Source organism: Triplophysa dalaica, chromosome 15 (genome assembly GCF_015846415.1).
Source record: "Triplophysa dalaica isolate WHDGS20190420 chromosome 15, ASM1584641v1, whole genome shotgun sequence".
In the NCBI taxonomy this organism is placed as follows: Eukaryota; Metazoa; Chordata; class Actinopteri; order Cypriniformes; family Nemacheilidae; genus Triplophysa; species Triplophysa dalaica.
This window is the reverse complement of record NC_079556.1, coordinates 2,331,300-2,356,842: the sequence shown is the minus strand read 5'-3', so window position 1 is coordinate 2,356,842 and position 25,543 is coordinate 2,331,300. Positions and strand designations below refer to the sequence as shown.

The 25,543-nt window shown below is 39.7% G+C and overlaps 1 protein-coding gene across 8 annotated transcripts in view; it reads right to left on the bottom strand.

Annotated features, from left to right (window-relative positions):
* Nucleotides 1–25,379, bottom strand: part of ralgapa1 (Ral GTPase activating protein catalytic subunit alpha 1) — a 54,445-nt gene extending 29,066 nt beyond the window's left edge. For 2 of the 8 annotated variants that reach the window (XM_056768430.1, XM_056768432.1), the window contains exons 1-28: nt 25,011–25,379; nt 19,752–19,862; nt 18,992–19,041; nt 18,290–18,347; nt 17,699–17,742; nt 17,284–17,461; nt 16,909–17,024; nt 16,446–16,584; nt 16,119–16,327; nt 15,256–15,498; nt 14,647–14,817; nt 14,274–14,384; nt 13,913–14,061; nt 13,632–13,755; nt 12,715–12,952; nt 12,470–12,634; nt 11,918–12,058; nt 7,844–9,133; nt 5,599–5,723; nt 5,119–5,332; nt 4,860–5,036; nt 4,617–4,769; nt 4,343–4,536; nt 4,094–4,192; nt 2,095–2,250; nt 1,888–2,016; nt 1,676–1,801; nt 697–755 (exon numbers count right to left, since the gene is read on the bottom strand). In XM_056768430.1, coding sequence (XP_056624408.1) covers nt 697–755; nt 1,676–1,801; nt 1,888–2,016; nt 2,095–2,250; nt 4,094–4,192; nt 4,343–4,536; nt 4,617–4,769; nt 4,860–5,036; nt 5,119–5,332; nt 5,599–5,723; nt 7,844–9,133; nt 11,918–12,058; nt 12,470–12,634; nt 12,715–12,952; nt 13,632–13,755; nt 13,913–14,061; nt 14,274–14,384; nt 14,647–14,817; nt 15,256–15,498; nt 16,119–16,327; nt 16,446–16,584; nt 16,909–17,024; nt 17,284–17,461; nt 17,699–17,742; nt 18,290–18,347; nt 18,992–19,041; nt 19,752–19,862; nt 25,011–25,116 — 5,075 coding nt within the window. In that variant the 5' untranslated portion in view covers nt 25,117–25,379. The remainder of the gene's footprint in view (nt 1–696; nt 756–1,675; nt 1,802–1,887; nt 2,017–2,094; nt 2,251–4,093; nt 4,193–4,342; nt 4,537–4,616; nt 4,770–4,859; nt 5,037–5,118; nt 5,333–5,598; nt 5,724–7,843; nt 9,134–11,917; nt 12,059–12,469; nt 12,635–12,714; nt 12,953–13,631; nt 13,756–13,912; nt 14,062–14,273; nt 14,385–14,646; nt 14,818–15,255; nt 15,499–16,118; nt 16,328–16,445; nt 16,585–16,908; nt 17,025–17,283; nt 17,462–17,698; nt 17,743–18,289; nt 18,348–18,991; nt 19,042–19,751; nt 19,863–25,010) is intronic. The other 6 variants (XM_056768428.1, XM_056768429.1, XM_056768434.1 and 3 more) reach the window with 6 other exon arrangements.
* Between the last annotated feature and the right edge of the window lie 164 nt (nt 25,380–25,543).

Below are 25,543 nucleotides of genomic sequence, written 5' to 3'. Positions count from 1 at the left end.
TTACTTGCTTATACATTTTGGCGGCCTTAGTCAAATCTTATCACGATCCGCAAAAAATTGAGGGGGGGTTTCCCAAGGTGTTTCAGGCAGGTCTGGGTGAGCATTCGCTTTTGCATAGAATGCATATTTTGTTCCGAAACTTTAACTTCTGCAATTTTACGTGTCTCATACATACATGGACAACTTATAACAAACCAAAGACACAGAGAAACAAGTATTTGCAAAATATTTGTATTTGACCCCTTTTAAAAATGTATGTATTGTATACAGTGCTGGGCACATCACTTAAAAAAATTATTGCATTACAAAAAATTTCTTCATAATTAACATTGACCATTTGAACACCAGTTAAACTCCTTAAACTCAAACATTGGTCAACAATCACAGTAAGATCCTGTAAACATTACACTTTTAAAACCCTCAATGTCAAAGCCCTTCCCGCGGCGAAATTTCATTGGTTAAAAATCCCTAAAATCTCCACGTAAATCTTTTCATTGGCTGTTTTGTTGTTGCTTTAATACACTTTATCAGAAAAATTACACGTCATATTTAGACAGTAACAATAATAGAGAAAATGATTGAAACAAAGTGGGGAAAATGGGATGAAAATGAAATCTTGTGTGCTTGTGTCAGGAGCACACCTCAATGTGTTAAGAGTGAAAAAGGACAACTTGTCAGTGTTCACTGAGTTTGTACCTTGCTGGTGCAGAAGGCTCATCTCTGGCTGAGGTCAAGATGTGTTTGATTATGTGCTCCTGAAAAAGAAAACCAAAATATCACTGTTCATTACAGTTTTTTACATTTTTCGCACACCAGATCCAAATTGTGAAAATTCATAATGCATTGCATTTGCGTGTGTTATTTTGTTTCAATAACCTGTGAGAAAGTTTAGACGTCTGTAAGTTTTCATTATGAATGAAGCTTTTATATCCAAAATCATCAAAGAAACGTTGATTCTTCCTGATATGAGGTCGCAATACATTGGCCGCAAAATCATGTTCAAGGAACTGTCTAGACCCTGATAGATCAATGTCATTCCTTCTTACACACAGCGAGACATACGCAGAACACATTCAAGCACAGAAACATGAGAGACCGCACACGTTTCCACCAGAGACAGATGCACAGAGCGAGATAATGCGGACAGACAAACAGATAATGATCAGACGCAGACCACACCGCTCACAACAGACGCAAAATCTGACATAAAACCAGCAATCTGGCAACTATGAACGCGACATATCCAACCATCTGGAAAAGCAGCATCTGTGCGCGTGCACACGCAGCAAAAGAGGATCGCGTTAACCGCAGTCTTGTCATTCACGGCCAGATCCTTGTCATCAGATGCCATCATGTGAATTTCTGCATGCGGGTGACGGACACCTCCCCGCATGGCATTAGCTCCTTAGCGCCGCTCTGAACAACACGGCAACACAATAACAACAACCCCGCGGAGGCTGTGTCAATGCACCCTGCATTACTGATGGCCCATTAGCACATTAGTGCCAGAAGGAACAATTACAGGGCATTTCCATGCACTCTAAACAACTGTGGGACGAGCATACATTCAGCCACTTGGATCTGCCAACGGGGTAAGCTTGCGATCAGAGGTTAACGCAAGCTGTGTAGAGAAAAACACTAAAGGTAACTTTGAATATGATACAGGACATGATACCTTGACATCTGTGAATTTCGTCATGATGATCTCAGCCGTTGTGGGGTGGAGGGCGGGAAGTTCCTTATACAGGTTTGGGATACATACGAGGGACCCCAACAAAATCTGAGCTTCCACCCGAGGAGCCTGAGAGATGATCAAAGAACAAGAAACGTAAACAGAGAGAAAAATAAGACAACAGATGCTATTTGGAAACCGTTGTGGTTTCTTACGTTAAGGGACGAGCAGGCGGTCACCCGGCTCGCTGCCACGATGAAGTCCAGGATGAGCATAGTTGCTCCAGGAAGACCAATAGAGAAGAAGCGTGGAGAACAGTGCTTGATGATGGTGTTTACGATGTCCTGTGAGACAAAGAGAAATGGTTTTATCAGAACGGACTGATTCTACACATTCAGTTTTAGGAACACACAAACACAAACCTGGTCTTGGTGAAGCAGGCCACAGTGCATGATGTTGTAGAAGTGCATGAGGAAGTCCGAGTTAGGGGAAACGTCCTGTCTTCTCTTCATGATCTTACAGATGAGCTTATAGGCGTGGAGTTTTCCCTGTTTATAGCGTTCGCTAAGCATAGTGGCCTGCAGACAGACAAATCTTGATACATAAATACAAGATCACGGAGAAGTATAGATTTATGGGACACATTCGAGTTTTGGTAATTGAAAGATGTAAAACAGGTGGAAGGGCAGTGAGACAGGCATACGAAAGCAGATCTACAAGAGCGAACATGTACCAAACAAACTAGCTAAGAAAATAAATGAAAAAAAGAAACAAATCAAAAGCAGGACTGTTCAACGATTAATCGGCGATTCGCTTTTAATTGCATCCAGAATAAAAGTTTGGGTTTACATTATATGTGTTGTGTACTGTTGAAATCTATTTTCTACTTATAAACACAAACGCGTACATATATACTGTATATGTACAATATATATATACAGTATATATACAGCTTTCCTGCGGCTCAGTTGTAAGAGCATTGCGTTAACAACGCAAGGTTGTGGGTTCGATCCCAGGGGATTGCAAATACCAATATTAAATGTATAGGATAATGCAATGTAAATCGCTTTGGATAAAAGCGTCTGCCAAATGCCTAAATGTAAATGTAAATACAGTATGTATATAATTAGGAATGAATAATTTTTACAATAATTTTTTGTTAACTGCCAAATGACATTCAAAATTATCATACATAAATTATTTCTACACCATTATACAAGGTGACAGATGCAACAAAACCAGATGAGTTTAGGACACGGATCATCATACAATAGGGACTTTTCAAGAAACTTGAAGACTTAGTTTTAATTGTTCTAAGGCGTCTGCCTGAAGGTAAAGTAAAAAACTGATATCTGGCCGGATGGGTGGAATGTTTCAGAAATGTAAACCCTTTTTCTGCAAACGTGAGACAAACATGTCATCAATCATGGCCTTTGATGTTTGAGAAAGTCTGCACTATGTTTCGAATTTGACTTTTCTGCTTAGCATTCGAGCTGCTAAACCCGACTATAACAGAAAAAGACAGCACCCTTTGTAAGACAGCTCTGTAGAATCAGACCATACCAACTTTAGATACTTTTTAGATATTTTTAGTTAAAATAGTCTCTGGTGAGATTTCTTAATGATGCCTTTCAAGTTGTCTTGCCACTTTATCAATGCAGATACTGTGGACCCCAGAATCTTAAACCTCTCTACATTCTCGATGTCCTTGCCATTATTAGTTAATGGCATACTAGCATTTTTACCCCGTCGAAAGTCGAACACCATTTCCATTGTCTTAAGAGCGTTCAATTTCAAATGTGGATTAGGTTTCATTCGACAATGTAGATACCTCTTGTCTATAGTCAGTTTCATAATTCTCAGTTATTAAACCATTTACTGTAGTATCATCTGCAAACTTGAAGATTTGAAGATGTGAAACACAATCGTTACATAGAAAATAACACTGGAGACAATACACAGCCTTGTGGTGGTCCCACACTTTTTGTTAAATATTCTCATGTTTACATTAATATTTATATACAATTTAAATTATACGTAAACATTTATATTTGAATACTTTTCTTAAATATGTACATGTATGTATATCTGTTTATAACTACATAATGAATATGCATAGTACACAGACATATATTATGTAAATCTAAACTTTTATTCTGGATGCGATTTATCGTCATTAATTGTTGAACAGCCCTATATAAAGGCAAAAAGAAAGCGAGAAAAAGCGAGAAAGACAAAAAGCAAAAATTAATGCAAGACAGAAGAAATAAGAATAAGCAAAGGTTGTACAAAATGAGATTTTACAAATTAATCATAAAGAAGGTTAGACAGATAAATAAAAGTAAATAAATATAAAACTTGTGATTTTAATGATTTTAAGCTTTTTTGCTATTCAATACAGTTATTTATTGGAGAACTCACTTTGAAGAGCCATGGAGTCAGAATGCGAAGAGGTGGAATCAGATCGGGCGGAGGTGGAGAAGACTGGTTGTCAAGGGAGATCCCGAGATTGTCTCTGATCTATTACACGCAAAAAACAGAGACACAAGGACGTTCTTGCAACTGGAATTTGATTAGAAACCAGCACTGTAAATCATCCTTTAAGAGGATTCTGAAGGACTTTCAGGAGTCTGTTTGTTTTGTTTTGCGAGTGTGAGTGTGTGTGTTCACCTTGGCCAAGTTCTGCCAGAGTTCACAGAGGTAGTCAAAGACCTGTGCATGGATTTCAGGGTCCTTGATAGAGTTGACATCTCCCAGAATGCCTAGCATTCTCCTCCACATCACCGTGGCGACATCAGCGTGCCACCCGGTCAAGGTACCTCCGGACATCACGCTGCCATCCTCCGTCGGAAATTCGCTTGTTTCTGTAGTTGTGCAGAGTCATTATAAATATTTCAAGAACCACCTTAAAAACACCTAAGCAAGAAATGTGTGTATACGGTACCGAGGTCATCAGGCGTCTGCAGGACAGAGTGATGCATTTTCTCATCCAGCTGTAGGTCTTTATGTTGGACGTGTTCGGCGGTGAGTGTGGCTGGGGATGGCGTCTGTGATCGAGAACCTCCAAGCGAGTGCATGGGAGACGCGCTCTCTGAACCTGAGGAAGCACCACAATCATGCGCTTAGAGATTACATTTAAATGAATTAATTTTAGGCATCATCTCGATCTAGTGGCATCAGGGCATACCGGTAATAGTGACTGTATCAGCCGATATGCCGTGCTGACTGAGGCTGCTCGTCTCGGAATCAATGTGGAGTGTCGTGAGGCTGGACAGCTCCTGTTCCTCAGCCGTCTGTCCTGTTCCACCCAAACTATCCTGATCTAAAGAGCCCAAAGTGCACGTCTCAGGAGGGAAGCTGAAATCTGCACACAAACAATAAAATTGACAACCAGTCTCTCCAAACACAGCCATCGTTTCGAATTCAACCAAAACTTATGCACTTACTCTCAAACTTGTTGACATACTGAAAAGCGTTAAAGGAATCTGATTGGCTATCGGAGCTTATGAGGTCACTTCCGCTGGCACTAGCTGGTGATGTCCACTCAGAGGGCACACCGGGGTCGTCCGCAGGTCGTGTGGCGTTTTGGCGGTTCAGGAGCTCTGGAAGATCTTTTGGGATCTCCAGACTACCCGGGCTACTGCCACGTCTTGTCATGCTCTTTTGTGCGATATTTAAAGGCAGAAAGATATAAATTGCTCTCATTTACTTCCTAAATAAATATCATTGGTCTTATTGTGCACTTTCTATTTCTTTATGGTACTCTTAATAAACTAAATCTTTTCTTTAACTCAAATTAAAATGTTATTACATTCTATACCTATGAAACCAAGGTTGTGCAGGTGGGCAAAAAATTCTAGCCTGATAGGATTTCTACATTTGCAAAAGAAAAAGGACAGTTCTAGACATCATGTGTTTATACGTACAGAATTGCCTCGGGCCCTCAGCCTCTCCTGAATGAACTCATCCATAAGATCACTGACGTTCGGGTTGCTGTTGCCGGCGTCATTGGACATGGGCCTCATTTTGGGTGTCAGCTCATCTTTATTGACTACGTTTAAATAAACAACAGGCACAAGAGGTATTTTTAGTAACTCAGCACAGGTCAGAGAGAAAAACTGATCACACTCGAGCATCAACAAAGAACGATGTGTACTGACTGCTTTTCTCTTTTGTTTCTGGATCTGTCTATACCGTGAACTAATACGTACATGTATATTTGCATTTGGGGACAGTAAGAAAATACATACAACTTTCTTGACGGACAATAGTTCTATGAGTTCCTACCATACTATTGTAAAAGAAGAAACTAGTCAAACGATTAATCGTGATCGCATCCAGAATAAAAGTTATTGTTTACATAACATATTTCTGTTTACTGTGCATATTAATTTAGCATTTATAAACATATATACATACATATATATATTTAGGAAAAATATTAAATAAACAAATTAATAAACATTATAAAATAAATACGTGTAACTGTTTCCTAAATATGTTAACATGTAACATGTATTTTCTATGAATAGAAAATAAAAATGCACAATACATAGACATATAATGTAAACGTTTCTTCTGGATACGATTATTCAACGATTAATTGTTTGACAGCCCTAGTAGCAAGGTAATCTTATTTATTTATCATTTACTTACAAATGTTTATCATATACAAAAATTTTTGGTTACTCGGTAATACTAGCAATACATTTCTATACGATTCGAAATTTTTCATTTGAGCCTAAAACTGAACCAGAAAACTTCACATTTTATTGAAATTTAATTTAATTTAATTTATTTGATAGAAATGTTAATTATTTAATGATGTTTTAAAGTTTTTTAATTCATTTTATTCTTTTTTCATTTGTTTACCAGACAGCACGTCTGAATCTATGGCGAGCATCTACAATTAGCCTTCTAAAACTATCATGAAAATATGCAAACAGAAGCATTATCACTGTTGTCCTTTAAACACAAAATTCTTTAACATCAACATCAAAACCACTAAGCAAAGAAACAAATAAAATTCTTAAACGGAAGCCAATCACAGAACTGATTTCATCCAGTGAAGCGATGCAGTTACTCACAGTTCATGCAGTCCCCTAACAGAGACAGACAGACAGAGACAGAGCGAACCATGGAAATCCAACCCTAGGAGTTAGTGAGACTTAATGGTGCCCGCGGTTAAAGTTAGACAGCGGTGAGTATGTTAGAGGGGACACCCAAAGAAACACGAGGCAGTCTCCATCCCAAAAAGCGAAAGGGTTAGGGGAGCCATTGGTTAAAAATAAAACAAACAAGGCCACTTTGTGACTATAGGCATTTGAATACTCTCGGTCTGGTTAGTTCAGACTGCAAGCTGTGTTTAAGTCACGAGGACCCTTGTGAACTAATAGCTTGCACAATTAACTGTTACCAAGGGTCATTCTAACAGAGGTGGTGGCATTTCTATTATAATGATGCTAATGTGGTAATGAAAAGCTGACAAACCTTAAACAGACATGTAACATATTAAGTTATCAAAAGACAAGGCTCAAAGATGCTTCTGCCTACTATGATAACACACACGGTGCTCTATTAAAAGAAAAGTGCTGCCCTCTACTGGCAATACAAAACACTAGTAAGCCTTATGGAAATAACTGGATGAGTCTGTATGTTAAAGAGATTGTTCACCCGAAAATTCATCACAGTAAATGTAGAATCTTCTTTGTTTTGGTGAGCTATCTCTTTAAAATTGCCAGTTCCAACACATAAAACTACGAAACAGCTATACTGTATGAAACAATGACTTTTAACAGTGATCAGTGTTTTTTTTTTGAATGTCAGTGTGTGTGTATGTGTGTGTTTGTGTTTGTAAATGTGTGTGGGAGAGATCGACAGAGGGCTTAGAGAGGTAGGCATGAGGTCGCATGCAGCATCCAGGGGAAGAGGGACAGAAGAGATTAGGTCCCCGAAGCTTGAGGAGGAGGGGAAGCCGTCCCACAGGTGGGAGACCGTTGATCTTTTGGGAGTCATTTTGTCAAATTGAGCTACTTTAAAAGAAAATACAAAAAAATTCAATCCGCATTCAGCAAAAATCAAACAGTCACAAGAAAAGAAACAGGGAAAACGGACAGGCGCTGATTACTTTTTGTACATCCTCCATGTTGATTGAGCCAATCAAGTCCTCACCTGATGTTTTTCTTCCAAAATAGCCCATTACGTGTGCATACAGGTCCTTCAGATGCGCCTCGGTGGCGGGCGCTTTGCCGTGCCGCTGGGGTGACACCGCCTGGGCCTTGGGTTTGGAGAGGGCATGGACCACAGACTTATACACACCACCCAACATCGCCGCCTGCTGCTGCCGTGAGGGGCTGCAACCAGACTCCTGAGACCTAGAGCGGGACCCTCGTGGGCGGAGAGTCGGGCGGCCGAGCCTGCCACGCCTTGCCCCGCTGGCGGAGCTTTTATCCCGCTCCGTCACTTCGCAACAGATGACTCCCTCCCCAACCCCGTCTTTGACCTTCGGCGCTGACCCGCTCCCGCCAACCGAATGGAAGTGGCCGAGACGGCGAAGCCGGGTCTTCCAGTGGGCCTCTTTGGGGTCCAAGGGGTTGTGAAAGAGCACAGACTCAGTGGACGGGCGGAAGCTAACGTGCACCCCACCGCTGTGGCGCTTTTTTGGGTCGGAATGGGAGAGTTTGGTCCTCTGTGTAACTTGGGACGGCTGTGAACTAAGCTCACTCTCGCTGACCCTATCCGTAGCGTTCTGCCGGTGTAACTGTGTGACTTTGCTGCCCTCTGCTGGATGCACACTAGGGACGATGTGCGGCTCCTCCTGATTGACACCTTTCTGGGTAACGCCTAAATCCCAATCGCACTGCTCTAAACACTCATACAAGCTTTTCTCGCTCTGCTCCATCTCTCTATCCCACTCGAGTGCCCAATCCCCACTTCCTCCAAACTGCACCTGCCTGCCGTTCGCACCCGTCTCCGATTTCTCCCCAAACACCTCTAAATAATTCTCTTTGCTACAAAACTCCCTGAAAGCACTGAAGACATCCTCCTCGCCGTCAGCTTCGATCTGACTGACCGGAGCGACAGCCGGACAAGACCAATCTGGAATAAATGGGGGATCCTGCCCTGGCATCTGGCAGAGGTGGTCATAGATGCTCTCGCCCAATTCTAGGGATGCCTGGCTGTCGGGGGGTGGTTGTGGGGTCGGGTTAAAGTGAGGGGACTCGGTTTGAGCCGAGGTGGTAAAGTGGGTGGAGTGAGAGGGACTGTCAGAGACAGGAAGTGCACCTTTGACCCGCTCGGCGATGAAGGGCTCCATGATGTCAGAGGCGCTGCTGCTGCGGGGGAGAGGGGGCTGGTCCAGGTCACTGGAGGCTGAAAACACCTCTGACGACGGAGTCTCCTCGCTCTGGGAGCAGTGGCGAGTCCGCGGCCCGCGCTGAGCCATGGGAGGTTCCTCCAGGTCTGAATAAATACAAAATGATCAGCACGTTGGAGAATGCAAAAAAATGACATAAAAGACTTGTTATGAATAGAAGCACACAGCGATACTGTCCAGAGCAAACTGACGTTAAGCCACAAGCATCCGCACAGCAGAATTCAAGAGAGATCTAGAGAGGAGGGGTGGGCGGTATGACTTAAATATGGCATGAGTAATTATTTTATTGCAGCAATAGTATATCAAAACATTCAAGTTTAAACTGTAAAGCATCTCTACTAGATGTTATACCGTCCGGCCCTACTTGGACATGATAAAACACCCATGAGGTTTAATGAATCCTGTACAATACCACTGTGGCCACATTTTACATGCAAAAAAATACTTGCTTAAAGCACACAATAAAAAACATAAGTCACAACATAGAGACATTAAAGGGGTCATATGACACGGCTAAAACAAATTTTATCATTTGTTTTAGATGTAATGCCATGTGTATACACGATTTATGGTGAAAAAATGCTGTAATTTCCACATACCGCGGAAACATCAGGTTCCAAAGTGATTGTACAGACAGGTACGCCCACCTTACATGCGTATACATCTGGGCGGTCTTAGTCAGATCATATCACAAACCGAGGTAGATTGGTGAGGGTGTGGTTACACGAGGCGTTTCAGGCAGGTCTGTGTGAGCATTTGCTTTTAGATAGAATGCATCTTTTGTTCCGACACTTTAATTTTTTCAATTTTACGTGTCTAAACCATGCATGGGCAACACACCAAAGACCAGAAAAATACGTATTCTCGCCATATGACCCCATTAAGTGAACCACAAATGAAACTTGAGAAACTAAACTGAAAATGTCAAATCCCAAGCAAACAAAATAAGGCAGTAACTTCCAAGATAAATAATTGTTCACATTGACAAAAAATAAATAACGGCAGTCATACTGAGAATGCAAATTCCAAACATTCAAATAAAATCATTGCAAGACACAAGGTAGACAACCTGTAAAAGTTGTTTTTCTTAAAAGACCTGGGTGTGAGAGGGGTTTATTCAAGTGATGCAAAGAGCAAGTTGAATAATAGTGGAGATTCACAGGCTGGGCAAAACAATCAGACACGTATACAAACTATGTCTGTCAAGAGATTAATCATGATTCATCACGTCCAGAATAAAAGTCAGTGTAATAACATAATATATGTCTGTGTACTGTATGTGTTAATTTTGTATTCATCAAAACATACACGTGCATATACATATATACATTATAGGAATATTTACATGTATATTTACCAATAATTGATATTATATTAAGGCCCAGTTTCATAGACAAGGCCAATGAGTCAGGACAACACCTTAGTTAATTTAGACTATTTAATTAGGTTTTATTAAAATGCCTTAAAAACAACCTACCGATGTGCATCTTTAGACAAAACAATGACACTGACATATTTTAAGATAGAAGTTATTTTCAGTAAAGACTCAAAATTACTTTTAGTCTGGGACTAGCCTTACTGTGAAACCCCGGTGTCTGTGAAACCGGGGCTATATGTATATAAGTTTATTATTTTTATTTTTTAAAAGTGCATGTATGTGTATTTTTTTTATAAATACAAAATGTATTCACAGCACACAGACATATATTTTGTAAACACAAACTTTATTCTGGATATAAATTATTCACAATTTTACAGCCCTTACACAAACACAATAGGGATGCCCCAAAATATAAACAAATTTAGCTGATGCTTTTCATTTAGACTGATACAAATCAGAAGCAGATGCTGGCAGATGTGGTCTGTTGTTTCAAAGACCTGGTGCTCACAATGGAGATTTGATCAGGTATTATTCACGCATGAAAGGGACAGTTTACCCAAAAATAACAAATTTCTCATTTATCCACCATAGTCTTATTCCAAACCTGTATGACTTTCTTCTAGAGAACACAAAAGATATTTGAAGGATGTTGGTAACCAACAACATAGGAGTCCATTGACTTCCGTTGCATGTAAATACCTTCTTTTGTGTTTCACAGAAGAAAGAGTCATATACTGGTTTTAAAAAACATGAGGGTGAAAAAAGTCAGAATTTTGGGTAAACTATCGCTTTAAGATAATTATATTAATTCCCCTTCAAAATAAAAATGTTGTCATTATTTTGCCCTTTAGTCGTTTTAAACCTGTATAATTTTCTTCTGCAGAACACAAAAGAATATATGTAAAACAAATGTTGGTAACAGAAAGCCGTTGGTCCCTATTGACTTGCATTGGTTTTGTGTCCATACAACAGTAGTCAATTGGGACCAAAGGCCTTTGGTTACCAACATTTTTTAAAATATCTTCTTTGGTGTTTTGCAGAAGAAAGAGAAATCACAGAGGTTTAAAATGGCAACAAGGTGAGTAAATGATGACAGAATTTTAATTCTGAAGGTGATCTACTCCTTACATTATTTTAAAGGAATCAAAATCAGGCAACTGTATGGGGCTATTGTCTAAAATGAAAAGAATTTAGCTCAAATGATCTGCCATGAAACCAGCTGATGGTTAAAAAATATAATCAGTGGATACTCAAAAAATGTGCATCCTCGTAACACACACAGACATGCAAGAGACTTAAGAGATAACTCACAAAGCAGCTAGAAGTACATAAGACACAATATCACATGCAGTATTTATTACCAGCACATACACAACACCAGACATGCAAGGGATGCGAATCTACAGAAACTGCGCCGACAAACACAAGCATTGGGGAAAATGGATGCGGTCAGAGAGGAGTGTGCCGATAAGAGCGTAGAGGGCTCTACCTGACAGCTCATCAGCTAGGGGAGTGAGCACAGAATCAGGCAGGAGAGGGTGTACGGGGTGGATCAGGACAGGTGCGCTTTTAGCACTGCGGATAAAAGTTGAGGACAACAAACTGTCCCCCGTAGAGCAACTACGCAGAGCTACGGCACACGCGCACACCCAGAGAAAGAGAGAGAGAACAACAACCAGACGGAGAGTGAGACAGGAAGTAGGGAAACAAAGAACGGAGGCAAAGAACATGACGTGTTAGAAGTGGTAAGAGTGAAGGAGGAAGCAGAAAAAAAGAGAGTGATGGCAGAAAGCAGTGAGCATTGAAAACAACACAGGAAGTGACCTGTGCACTTTATGTCAGAGCTATTTAAGTTTGAATGAGGTTGAATAGCCCTGCTTTACATAATCTATCACTATAAACATAAACATCGCATCTATCATCATAATCTATTCCTGAGATAAGAAACATAACATTTTAAATAGATATAAAAACAATGTAACATTGTAGTACAAAGACTTTCAAAAGGAATGGACAGGAGGTGTCTGATAACCCGACTTACCCACGGTCTTCTGTCTAACGATGCTTCTGACCTTCTCTATTCCTGGAGATCCAGCTGTGGTAGCACTGCGCTGTCTCATCACAGCCGCCTGGCCCGGCAGGTCTCGACTCCAGCCTTTAGAGAAAGATCGATCCACAACAATTTTCTGCCCCTCATGGAAGCCACCTAGAGATCACCAAAGAAATATTTCTTACCTAGGTGAGGGTGATGTAAAGCGGCACTTGTGTGATTTAATCAATTCTCACCTTTGCCTTTGTGTTTCTTCTGTTTCTGCTCGCTAAGTTTGTCCAGGGGAAGCTCGTTCAGGTCCAGGTTGTAAAGATTGCGAGCGAGTACCTTTGTAAGTGTTTCCATGGTAAGTGACCACTCGGTGACCAGCTCTTCCCAGCATGTGAGAGAGGAGAGTACAGACAGCAGGTCGTCCCACAGCTCTCGAGAGATGTACACGTTTAGATTCCCTTTGATCCAGGCCACGATCAGAGTCTGAGCAGACAGAGAATGAACTTTTAGGGATCTCAAATAACCAACAAACTCATCTGGTAAGCAAAATCAATCGTGATTGATCGATTTGTGGGTTTTGCAACGGCCGACGGCAAATATCTAAACAGCAGGATGACTGATGGTCGAGTATGTGTAAGCTAAACTGTACAGTGCAATATTTAAAGGGACAGTTCACTCAAAAATAAAAATCCTGTCACCATTTACTCACTTGAGTTGTTCCGAATCTGATTAAATGTCTTTGTTCTGATAAACACAGAGGAAGATATTTGGAAGAATGCTTGTGAACGACAATGGTAGTTAAAAGTGCCCCAGAACCGTTTGCTTTTCTACATTCTTCAATATATCTTCTTTTGTGTTCAACAGAAATGTATAAAGTATTTTTTCTACTATGGTAGTTAATGGTGGCCAAGAAATGTCTGGTTATATATTCAGATTGGTTTAATAAGATTGGTTCAATAGGACTAGGTGTTATATTCCCCCTATTTCAGCACAGTTGAATTGCCCAACGAGACATTTTCCCAATATTTTTCTCTATGTTCATCAGAACAAAGACATTTATACAGATTTGGAACTCGAGTGCGAGTAAATGATGACAGAATTTTAATTTATGGGGTAACTGTTCCTGTTAAAGCCATTATATGGTAGTGAGCACCAGCGGTACCTGAAAAATTGCCCCAGCCAATCGGCCCGATAATGTGTTACTTTTCTTGCCATGAGGCATGATGGATGGAGGTCTCTTCATCACATATTCAGTTACCCTTAGCAACACCAACAGGATCTGTTCCCTAATCAGAAGCAAAACGCGCACACACACACAGCACTACCTGGTTAATTTCACAATTTTGTATTAAAGAGATTCGAGACCAGAATGCTGAATTTAATTTCCATCTGAATACTTAAAACAGACAATCTGACTCAAGTTCTAATTAAAAAAAGTTGTACCAGCTCTTTTGGTTCATGGTCTCATGCATGACCAGACTGCGGTATATGTTGAGCACACGCTTGCACATGTCAACATGCTCCTCCAGAAGGGTCTTCATCTCATTGGCAGCCTCGAGAAGGAAGACATTTGAGGAATTGGTGATGAAAGCCTGGATGAAAAGAGAGAATGTGAAAAGCACATTAGATTAACGGTGTCCCCTTTACACAGCTGAGTTAAGGCTCAAAATTCTGCGTAAAGATGAGTAAACTATACTACTCCGATCCACCTCAGTTATTCCTTCTGCAGGTGTTGCGAATGCAGTTTCATAAAGTCTTGAAGTGAATCAGAAGATTGATGTGTAAGGGTTAGTACTGTGGTTACCTGTAGTGTTGCTTGAACACCAGCATGAACGTTGTGCTCCAGCATCTCGGTGTCAGATGATCTACTCCTGCACCAATTAGAGTTTCGGTTGTGAACGGACACAGTCATATCCTACGAACACGAACACATTATGCATTAGTGGGTAAAAAACAATTATGTCCTCCAGCTAAGTTGGTAGAGCATTGTGTTAGCGGAATGCACTGTAAGTCGATTTAAATAAAAGCTTTTGACCAATGCGTAAATGCAAATATCTTCAACAAATTGAGCTGCAAGTTTGCTTACGACATCATACAGAGGTACAGCGATGGTACATCAATACTTTTATAGTTCCAATAAAACCATTAACAGCCTGCTTTTTGCTCGCTTTTCTCACCTCCTTCTCTCTGTCAGCTCTTTGCTCATTGGTGGAGTCCAGCTGGCTTGAGAATCGGTCTTCTTCTGGCTCTCTCATAAACACAGGCTTATCCTGTTGAGAAATCCATTCCTGATACACCCGTACCACCTTACGCATGGCTGCAGCTTCACACATGGGCAGCAGAAAGGCCTGTGGGATTTGACAATTGTTTATATTCAGTTTGTATATTTTTAGAGAGAAGTGACTCGAAAAGACTCTATGATGCTTATTTCCTTGAAATATTTCTAAAAAGATGAGAGAGGTTGTTTTGCAACATTGAAATATGTTGGCGTATTTAAAGATTCGTACCCCAAAGATTTTAGACTTTTCGAGATCTTAAACACGTGGGCTGTGATATATAAACAATTTGTGTTTAACATGATTCGACAAGGCCACGGTGTTCCGATACATCCCTGTTCCTCTTTGTTAACATCAATTAACAACGTTTCCTAAATCTGAACAAAGAACTCTCTTCACCGACTTCTATAATACGGCTTACACTTCTCATTTCTGTTCATAGGACGTTTATATTTGTAGAAGCTCTCTGTTCCTCTTCTTAAAAGCTCTTTGTCCTCATGAGAGAATTACCTGTCGAAAGATCTCCGTGATGAAGTTGACGTTGGTTCTGGAGGAACAGAGGACACGTCGGACCACCTCGATGTCGGTGAGGTGCTCCTCATCTATGCTGCAGAGACTGGAAGTGCTGGGCTCTCTCTCGGTCAGGGTGCTGGTGTTGGAGTGTGACTGCTCCGGCTCGACACCCCCTACCCCATCCAGAGAGTCACGTCTCGGTCCCACATCTTCTCGGGCAGCTAGGCCTGCTGCCGCTCTCTTAAAAAAGCAATTATAATGCAAAAATGATCTATTTTATCGGCTATTTCCGTGCTGCTAAAATTGCAAGTTTGAGGAATACACAAAAATAAATAAATAACTACAACGAATAAATGACCGAGATGTTAACTTTGTATACAACTTCCGAGGGAAAAACTTAACCCTTTTTTTACAAAGCTCATGGCTCTGAAAAGCTTGGTGTGCTTTGATCGGCCAATTAACCTGTGCGTTGTGATTGGTCAAATACCGCAAGCGTGTGACAGAAATGTAACGTCTCTTACCATATTTGGAACATCATGTGGTTACACGAGGCTATTCAGGCAGGTCTAGGTGAGCATTGGCTTGAATCTTTAGTTCCGACACTTTCATTTTTGCAATTTTTCGTGACTAATACATGTAAGGGCAACTTACAACACACCAAAGACACAGAAAAACCTCTACAGTACATGTGACCCCTTTAACAATATAACATCTGACCATTCCGATCTGAATCAGAGACACTATATAGAAGAATCTATGCAGGGTTCAAACCCAAAACCTTACAGTTTCCAATATTTAGTCTGTATCACCACCTCCAAATTTGCAAAAAGCTTATTAAAGGAACCTTGTACAACCGTTACCTGTATATTCTTTGGCACGCTTTCTCCTTCCATGCCAGGGATGTGTGTTCCTGTGTTTGGCCTGGGTTCCAGCCAGAAGGACACCAGCCAGCGGATAAATATGACTCTGGCATTGAGGAAGTTCTCTTTAGTGCAGTACAAGGCTTCATTGGTCTCTGGGTCTCTTTTTAAAACTATGTAGTAAGGCTTTTGTCTCATTGGTGGGACATCTATTAAAAAACAGGACCGACATACACATTAGATCTCTGAGCAACAAATGTAGCTTTGTTATCAATATCTTCCACGTATTTACTTTGCAATAAATAGCATTTTCTCATGCAGCCTTACCCAGAATAGGATTGTACAAACTGGTCTCCTTGGAGAAGTTGGGGAAGATATGGGGCAGGTAATACTTTTTAAAATTGGCGAACAGGAAGGCGAACCCCTTTTCGTGATTCTCCTTACATTTCCACTCCAGACTTTTTGCCTGTAAAAGCAGACAGCACACAACAAGCTAAGCACATGCACAGGAATACAGCAGTCAGTTTTTTTTGATGAAAAAGTGGGTTGGTGGAGGCAGGCAGCGCGTGGTACTGTTGTTTGTGTTAGGGAGGGTCTGAAGCAGAGCAGCCACTGTAGCACAAGGGCGTGCGAGGGTCCGGACGGCTGTGCTGAGGGTGTCTTGAATCAACCGCATGCAGATCTAGGGTCATGTATGATTGTTCCAGCAGGTTTCTGCAGCGTAAGCATCAGGTCTGTACCGGACAAGTTAGCATCAGCTTAAGCAGGGTTAGTAGGAGAAGGGGAGTACCTGGTTTACCATGTATTTAAGAAGAGCCTCCAGTAAGTAACCGGTTAGATCTTCCTGGGATTTATCTCCGGACTGGGGTGGCACCAGGGGGCTTATCTCTTCTGGAGTGACTTGGGCTGTAGTAGAAGAGAAAAACTGTTAAACAGTGTAGAATGCAAAATAGATACTGTATTTAATTAACACATTCATTTTCATAATGCATGCTTTATAAAATGCTATGTTTTATATTATTTTATTTAGCATATAATGCAATATTTATGCATGTACATTCTCGAATGGCTACTTTTTGTACAAGCACATAAATTATACGCGGCTTGCACTTTGTTAAGTTTTAATTTAGATTCCAGCAAGACGTAAGCAGTTAAAATTACTAACACTCCTGAAGGTTCAGAGGAGGGCTAATGAGATTATCCAGGGTGCGAGGGCCTAGCTCGGACTGCGGTGCTGGGAATCCTGGGATCAGACAGGCAAAGATCCAGAGCTGTTCTTTTAGGGCGTTGTGTTGTAGAGCCTGCATCCAAAGCAGGAACAGACGCACACCTTCCCTGCGGATCTATACAACACACAGAAACACATGATCAGAACCAGACAATCTGTAAGATTAATGCATTGAAAGATTAAATAATGTTTTAAAGTGTCAAATGTTTTTAATTATTATAAACATCCACCAGATGTCTGTGAACATTTATGTATGCAGTATACCCACAACTAAGCAATCAGAATAAATTCCGAAGATGCTACAAAATGTAAGTAATGTATAATTTAAAATCTCATATGATATTTATACTACCTTTAGGGAGTTTCCAGTGTGTAGCAGTTTCTTCAAAATGAGACCTATGAAAAGACACAACAGATAAAACTGAGCAATGTTGCCTGTACATATTGACACCTTATGTTAAAAAAGGTCTACATGTTGTTTATTAAAGTGCAGTGTCAGAGTTCTCGGTCAGATCTGGGTATGTCTGGGCCTCAGATCCATGGCAATCTCTGTTTCTCTTGGTGATCTGTCTATCCTTCTGCTAACAGACTTTGCAGCAGAGGAAAAGGAAAGACCACCTTCCAATACAAGACTTCAAGACAGCACAACAACCAGAAGCAAAGTGACAAACTCTTGAACCAAAATATTTATTATCTAATCCATTTAGATACATTTATGCATTTGGCGGACGCTGCATCGAATCGACTAACATTGCATTGTACTATACATTTGTTTCTGACTATGTGCAATCCCCTGGGATCCAACTTATGACCCATAATTGCTAGCGCCGTGCTCTAACCACTATGCCACAGGAAAGCTTTATATTATATATTTATAATATTTTATAGCCTCATTGGCTTTATCAAACTATTAAGAAAGGTAGACAAAAAAATAATTGTTTACCTATGCTGTGGAACTGCCATCTTCCTTGAATTCGCTCGGGTAACAGCTGTAAGATTTTCTGCAAGAGGAAAAAAACTGTAGTATGTTGCATGTCCATATATAATGGCTTCATGTCAATCATTGAAACAAGAAATTAGTTGATTCACAAGTGTTATGACATTTAGATGTATGCATTTTGCATACGCTTTCATCCAAAAACAACATACAGTTTATTTAAGCTATTAATTTTATCATCACATGTTCTCTTGGTTTCGAAAATAAGTGTATAAATATTTGTAATTTGTATTAACATTTACAAAATTGTGGTGTGAAAACACACACGTCTGGCGTTCTTACATTACAACAGCCTGGAATGTGGCAATAGTTTTCCAGCATCCAGAAAACACACTTGTCTAATACTGGGAGTGGATTTAAATACACATCCATGTGTCTGCTAAACACAAACTTGCAGGGCATACGAGGTGAGAGAGGGCTTATGCATGACTCAAGGGCGAGTGCTGTTGGGTGCGGCCAGAAAACACCTGTTCAGTGCGTGATAACAGCTATGTGTCTGCGAGTTTATACTTCATTAAAGACGCAAACATTACATGTTGGCTGAACGATCTCATGGCCCCATGCCAGTATGAGCAGATGACTCTCACAAACCTGTTAATATGTCTGCATGATCTAATAAATGCGTTAAACTCTTATTAACATAATTACCTCAAATATAAACAAAATCGAATCAAGCTCCTCTCGTTGCGATTTGTGACCTACAGAAAAGAGAAAAGGAACACAAAACAGAGAAAATCAGCAAGGGTTCACAGAAACCCAGAGGACCGCTATTAATAGCTCAACAAACAAGGATAACGTATCTGGTCTGTTGTACATGAAAACATGGTCCACACATGTGGCATCAAGACAAGCTCAAAACAATCCTTGTGCAATCTAGGTAGTGAGAAATGAACAATATTTGCCATACGATTAGTTTGGATAGTTTTTGTATGCAATAACAAGAATAAGGAAATACAGTAGAACATTGTTGACTCAAATAAACTATATGATTGGCACATTCAGTTTACATGCGGCCATGATAGCAAAAAAATGCTGTCTAGATAGGCAGCACATTAGGTTTTAAAACACAGCCATTGTGCCTCAAACGAGAGGTCAAAACCAGCGAGCAGTTCTCTGAATACTCAATAAGCAAGAGTGCAGTGTTCCGAGACATAATGAGGCTGTGTGACTGAGCACGAGTAACTGAGGGCTGGCTCATTTCTGCCATAACAAACCATTACATCAAAACTTGGCTCCTTAACATTCAGACTTCTGACTGTGTGTACACAGAGAGCAGGCCGTTTGTCAAGGAATGAAAACAACGCAGCCATTCCTCGAGAAACATTAAGCTGGAAATCTTGAGGTTAAAACATTTTTAGAAGACTTTCCACAGCTGATGAGAGATGAGATAAAAATACCAGGTTCTTACCTTTCTGTTTCAAGTTAACCTCGATGGTGACAAAGTTTTCGAAAAACACGTAGTAGATGTGCGAGTAATTCTGCTCGAAAAGGTGCTTGAGTTCCAGAGGCTCGGCATTTTCTGCAAAAACACAACAACGAATAGATTACCAAGTAGTCAGTGAGCTACAGCTTTTTCCAAAACAACTTCAAGAACAATTAAGCCGAGTCTCCCTGGAAAAACCTGAGGTCAAGCGTATTGCTCGCAAGCAAAATGGTTAATAAATCAACCCGAAGTCAAGCACCTTGATATGCCAACGCAGAATAGTATACACAGTATTTAGCATCCTAAAAAGTATACACTTTATATGCATGAATGTCATTGTATTACATAACAAACATGAATATTTCAATTTAACTATTTAATGTGAAGCAATACTTGTAATGAACAAATGCAATTAATCATCTGATCATCTGTTGGTAAATGTTCGTAAAGAGTCAAACGTGCTGTTAGGGATAACAGGGTGGTGTTGCGGTAAGTGTAAAGGCATTTACAAAGAGTCACTAATTAAATTTCACTACATGACAGAACTGTAGTCAGGGTGAGAATGGATGGGTCAGGGGTCAAACCAATTCCCCCCTTGCACTAATCTCATAAATCAACCACATTAAAAATGCATCATTATGTATAGACAAAGCATATTACAAACTAAATCATACAGTCTGTAATATTCACATTACAATCAGAATACTCCTTTAATGATGTATTTTCTAATTTATGCCAGCTATTGTAAAAAGCAGCAAGAGATGCACCAATATATCTGCCAATAACTGGCATCAGATTTTTTTCACATTATCGTCTAACCTGTCAATGAAAAGAGGATCAGAAAACACAATGAATATGCATTAAGAAAATGTTTAGAAACATCATCAGTTTGTTGATCAATATTAAAGAACACTGTCTATAGCTGTTTTAGAGGCTATGATTATGTTTTTTTGGGTGTTCAACAATGGATGTTCATGTTTTTAATTTAAAAAACGCTGTATATTTCACATATTTCAAGTATATTGACCACTATCCCTCTTCTCACAAAATGACTGGATTTCTTCCGGTCTATATAAAGTCCATCCTTCCGAAAGGCTCTGATTGGTAAAGCTGACCAGGTCTGTCGTGATTGGTTCCCCGCTTAGAGTGTATGGGTGAAGATGTCCCAACCATACCATATCAGCGAGCTTCCGCTTCTCAGGCTGTTGTGATTGGTCAGTCTCCCTCTCGGTGTATTCATAAGCTTTGGCTTTTAGCAATAAACAGTAACAATTACATCAACTTCACTTCATCAGTTAAAAACATGCAGATCAATCGAAGTGTAACGGAGGTCTGCTAGTGCATGTGCAAACATCAGTCTTTGTTAGGATCGCAATTTTTCCTACTATGGCGCGGGAAATGACACCGGACTGATTGGCATCAGACCAGTTATATTAATAAACATTAATAACAGAAGCGTTAGTTTTGCCTTTTTATATTGGAACCGAGTTGGATAATAAAACAAGCAGACGACCATGACACATTTGCAAGTTGGACTTCAAAGGACGTTTGTGTTTTGAGGTAGGCTATGCGCGCACACACACACACACACACACACACACACAGACAATATCACTGTATTACACAGAACAGCTTTCACACCCGATGTTAAAGTCACAAAGTTATTTGATCGTTTGCTTTCTTAGAGTGTATGTAGCTGAATTCGTATTACCAGCTGTATGACTGTGATGAAAGTGAAAGTAGTTTAGCACGTAGCTCAATCAAATGTTTACAATCTCTGATAACTGAACACTACTCAAGGGGCTCTTCCTCTTCTCTAAGGAATGCCTCTGCCCTTTTTTGGCCTATTCTCTTGGGCAGAGGTTATTAAGAGCACTCGGAATAGTGACATCATGTACCTGGGAAGTAGAGGGCTGTAGTCTGATTCCAGCCGTTCTATGTAGTCCTTGAAAAGCGAATTCCGTTAAAGACAATATCTCGCTTGGCACTGAACTTTGATCTTTATCATTTTGCAGGTATTATTTATGCTCTAACAGCAACATTACACACTAACTAAAGGTTGAAAAATGTGATCGTGGGGAATTTGGCCTTATAGTCATTATATGAATTAATAGACATAGATAATTTAGACATTTTAATTGAATCTTCAGAATCAGTATAGGGCAGATATCAGCTATCTCTAAATTGAGTCAATTTCATGCTAAACCAATATTATGAGTTAACATTAAGAAAATCTTCACCAATGGCAATGTCTATGTAAACTGCATCTCAGCATGCCAGTTAATATTTGTGCATGAATATAAATCCGGTCTGTGGTCCAGCTCCACTTATCATCTATACCGCATCCAGCCCCTACGTCCCATGATGACTAAAGACATCAGTCAAGTGCCTGCAGTAAGTTTACAGAGCTGGATACAAGCCCTGGTACAGATCAACGGTGATAAACATGTGGGCCAAGGATGACATATAAGCACTGAATGAGTACGGCTTGCTCAACAAGTACCTCCACACAGATACAGACCAGTAGGATAAATAATTATTAGTGAGCTCTAGAGCTCTAGCTTCAAGAAGAGACAGACTGAAGAGAAATTTGGCTGAAAATGCAGTGCAGAAGAGAGAACAGGCAGACGGATGGTGCTTACGCTGGCTGTTGGAAATATTTGTGAACTAAAATAGAACACTGCAGATAGAGCTCTTGTGCTTGACAGCAAACCAAAATCACAAGATAATGGCCCTCGTCTTTAAAGGGATAGTTAACCCAAAAAATGTTCATTTTCAGTACCGGAACATCATTGACTACCATAGTAGGAAACAATAGATGGTAGTTAGATGTGCCCCAGAATTGTTTGTTTTCCTAAATTCTTTAAAATATCTAATTTTGTGAGATCATCATCATGTTTTCTTACTCATGATGTCCCAGAACTGAAAATTGCTAACGTTCTTGAAAATATATTCTTCTGTGCATATCGGAACAAAGAAATGTATTCAGGTTTGAATAGCATTGAGTGTTTGGGTGAACCATCCCTTAAAAGATAAAATGTATACCGTAAAGACATTCACACCAAGAACCTCAAATAAAATCAGGGCTAGATCATAAATTACGAGAGAGCATGTAGCAATCTGTCGAGAACCCATTTAAAGATTGACTTCACATAAAATATTACTGTTGATCAGCATTTCTCAAGTCCAGCATGCTACAGATTTATAAACACAGGAACATTCATGTAGTGTAGGCCTTAATAATCAGGACAAACTTTGCTGTCAATGAACTGCAAGTATAAATATTTATTATACATTTAATTTAATTGTATATATACTTTATACCTTATACCGTTACATTGGAGGAAATTGTTTCAAAAAGTTGCAGTTACTCAGCTCAACCATTTGAATATAACTTCTTGTTCTTAAATGTTATCTCCCGAAATTGCTATCAGTGCTCCTGCCATTTCTCTGTACACACCCATCTGTTAAATTACACTTCCGAAGGGCCAACAATGCACAAACGCTTAACTGAGCACAGTTCTTTTTTAAGATAGATGGTGTGAATTTTCTTTAATATGTGAATGCTAAGCCACTTTAAAAATCACGGACATCTCCGAGACAAATCGTGAAAAAATGCCCCATATTTATCATTACTTCCCACTATACGATCTAATGATAACATGCGTGTATAGAATTTGGCCTGATACAACGATTGTCAACTAAGTTGCTATAAAAAGTGCTGCACACAAATCAAAATGTGTGAAACATTGCAAATTGCAATGATTCGCAACTGAAAACTAAGCACTTCTAAAAGTTATGTGTATAGTCAAAGCAGGTTCAGGTCAATGCAGAGAGAATGTTAGTGCCTGTGTCTGTGCATGTGTGAGTATGCATACTCTGACATGCAAAAGATGGTCAGCGATTAGAAAGAATGCGAAACATGTCATGTAGTGTAAAAGCAAAATAACGTATTATAGCAACTTTTACCAACTTAAAGCATTGCCGAACCATGTAAATCGCATCTTTTGTCAAGTCGTCGCTTATCTAATTTTTCTTGAATATCGTGCAGCAATACAATGAAGCAGTTTCCTTGGCATTCAAAGAAACACATAGTTTTCGGTTTCAAAACAACCATCAAAGCAGAGCAAGCAACACAATGGTACCAGGAAGCCAGAAAATACCACACAGAGCAATACAGGAAAATGGGTCTTGATTAAACGGTAACAGCTGAAGCCAACATTTCAAATGACACTTTCAAATCACGCCGAGGACAAAAGCAACTGCACATTCACAGAGTGAAATCTGTGGTGTTACATAAATTGTTTTCACGTCTAATATTCAACGGGAAGTGTGTGGAGCGTTACAGCCATACAACTCAAGAGCAATCCTGAGATGTATTGCTTGTGACTTCCTAGACCAATCCCAGAGGAAGTGCTGGTTTATTTCTGGTATTCAGCGATGTTACACCCAGTCCTGAAGAATCAAATCTTTGCTATACCCCACCCAAACAAACTGCTGCTCAATTGAACTTTTCAAACACTAAAAGGCCGGCATTTCACCTTGTATAGCATAAACCAAGCATCACAGCTGAACGAGCATGAAACATCATATATATCCAAAATAACTTTTAGGGTAACACTTCACAATAACTTTTTGTCAACATTAGTTAATGAATAAGATAACACCAAATAACAAAAACTTAAACATAATGTTCATTTTATCATTTAGAAAACCTTTTTAAATCAAAAGTTGTAACTGTTAACATTAGTTAATCCATAATGAACGTACATGCACAATTGCATTGGCATGAACTAACAAACATTTACAAAATGCTGAAAACTGTATTGTTCATTGTTAGTTCACGTTTGTTAATACGTTTACCAATGTTAACACATACAACATTGTTGTAAAGTTTTACAACTTATATTTCTTGTTGACACCGAGACCAATAAACAAAATAAAACTGCATCAAAAATAAATCAGAACTTTATGCAAACGTATGTTTGTATCCCGTCAAATATATAACGTCAGATTGGGTTTGAATTAAAAGGCATAGGCTAACTTACATGACAGATCATAACAAACACAATTGCAAATACAAATAAACATACAAACGAGACACACTTTTTACTTGTCAACTCATAAATTGTTGTTCGTGCCTTTTAAAACTACAAAATAATACGAGCTCCATTCTCACATCCATATCTAGCATGCTAGCTCTATGCAAGCACAATCACAATAAAATGAAATGTTAATTCTCACCTATAACGATTCTCAGATGTTTCAATCTTGTCAGCACGTCCTTTTTAGGGTCGAGCACTTTCTGTGTCGATTTCCTGACATCTCCATGAGGTTTTTTTGAGAACATTCCGAGATGTTTTGAAGAGCTAATGTTAATCTTCAGTTAATTCCCTCAGTCATGGGCGGATCTGACAGACTCACGGAGCAAACGGTGTTACGGCTCGTGAGGAAACGTGATGAATTATTGGCGAGGGGTGCATTTTTGCAGAGGAGGTCGGACAAAAGAAAAAGAGCAGGCAGCCCTCCTCTGTGAACTACACACCTCTCTGAAGATCTGCAAACATGGCGGAGAACGCGGCGACATGAACACAAACACCTTCATCGATGCCAGAGATATTCAACGCTCAGACGTCATATGAGGCACAATCACAGCGTCAAACTCAACGGCACACAGTTGACCAATAACTTTTAAAAAGTTTTGTATTTGTATTAATAAAGACACACTATATTTGTTTTATAATAATGTTATAATATTATTTCTTTGAACTGTATTT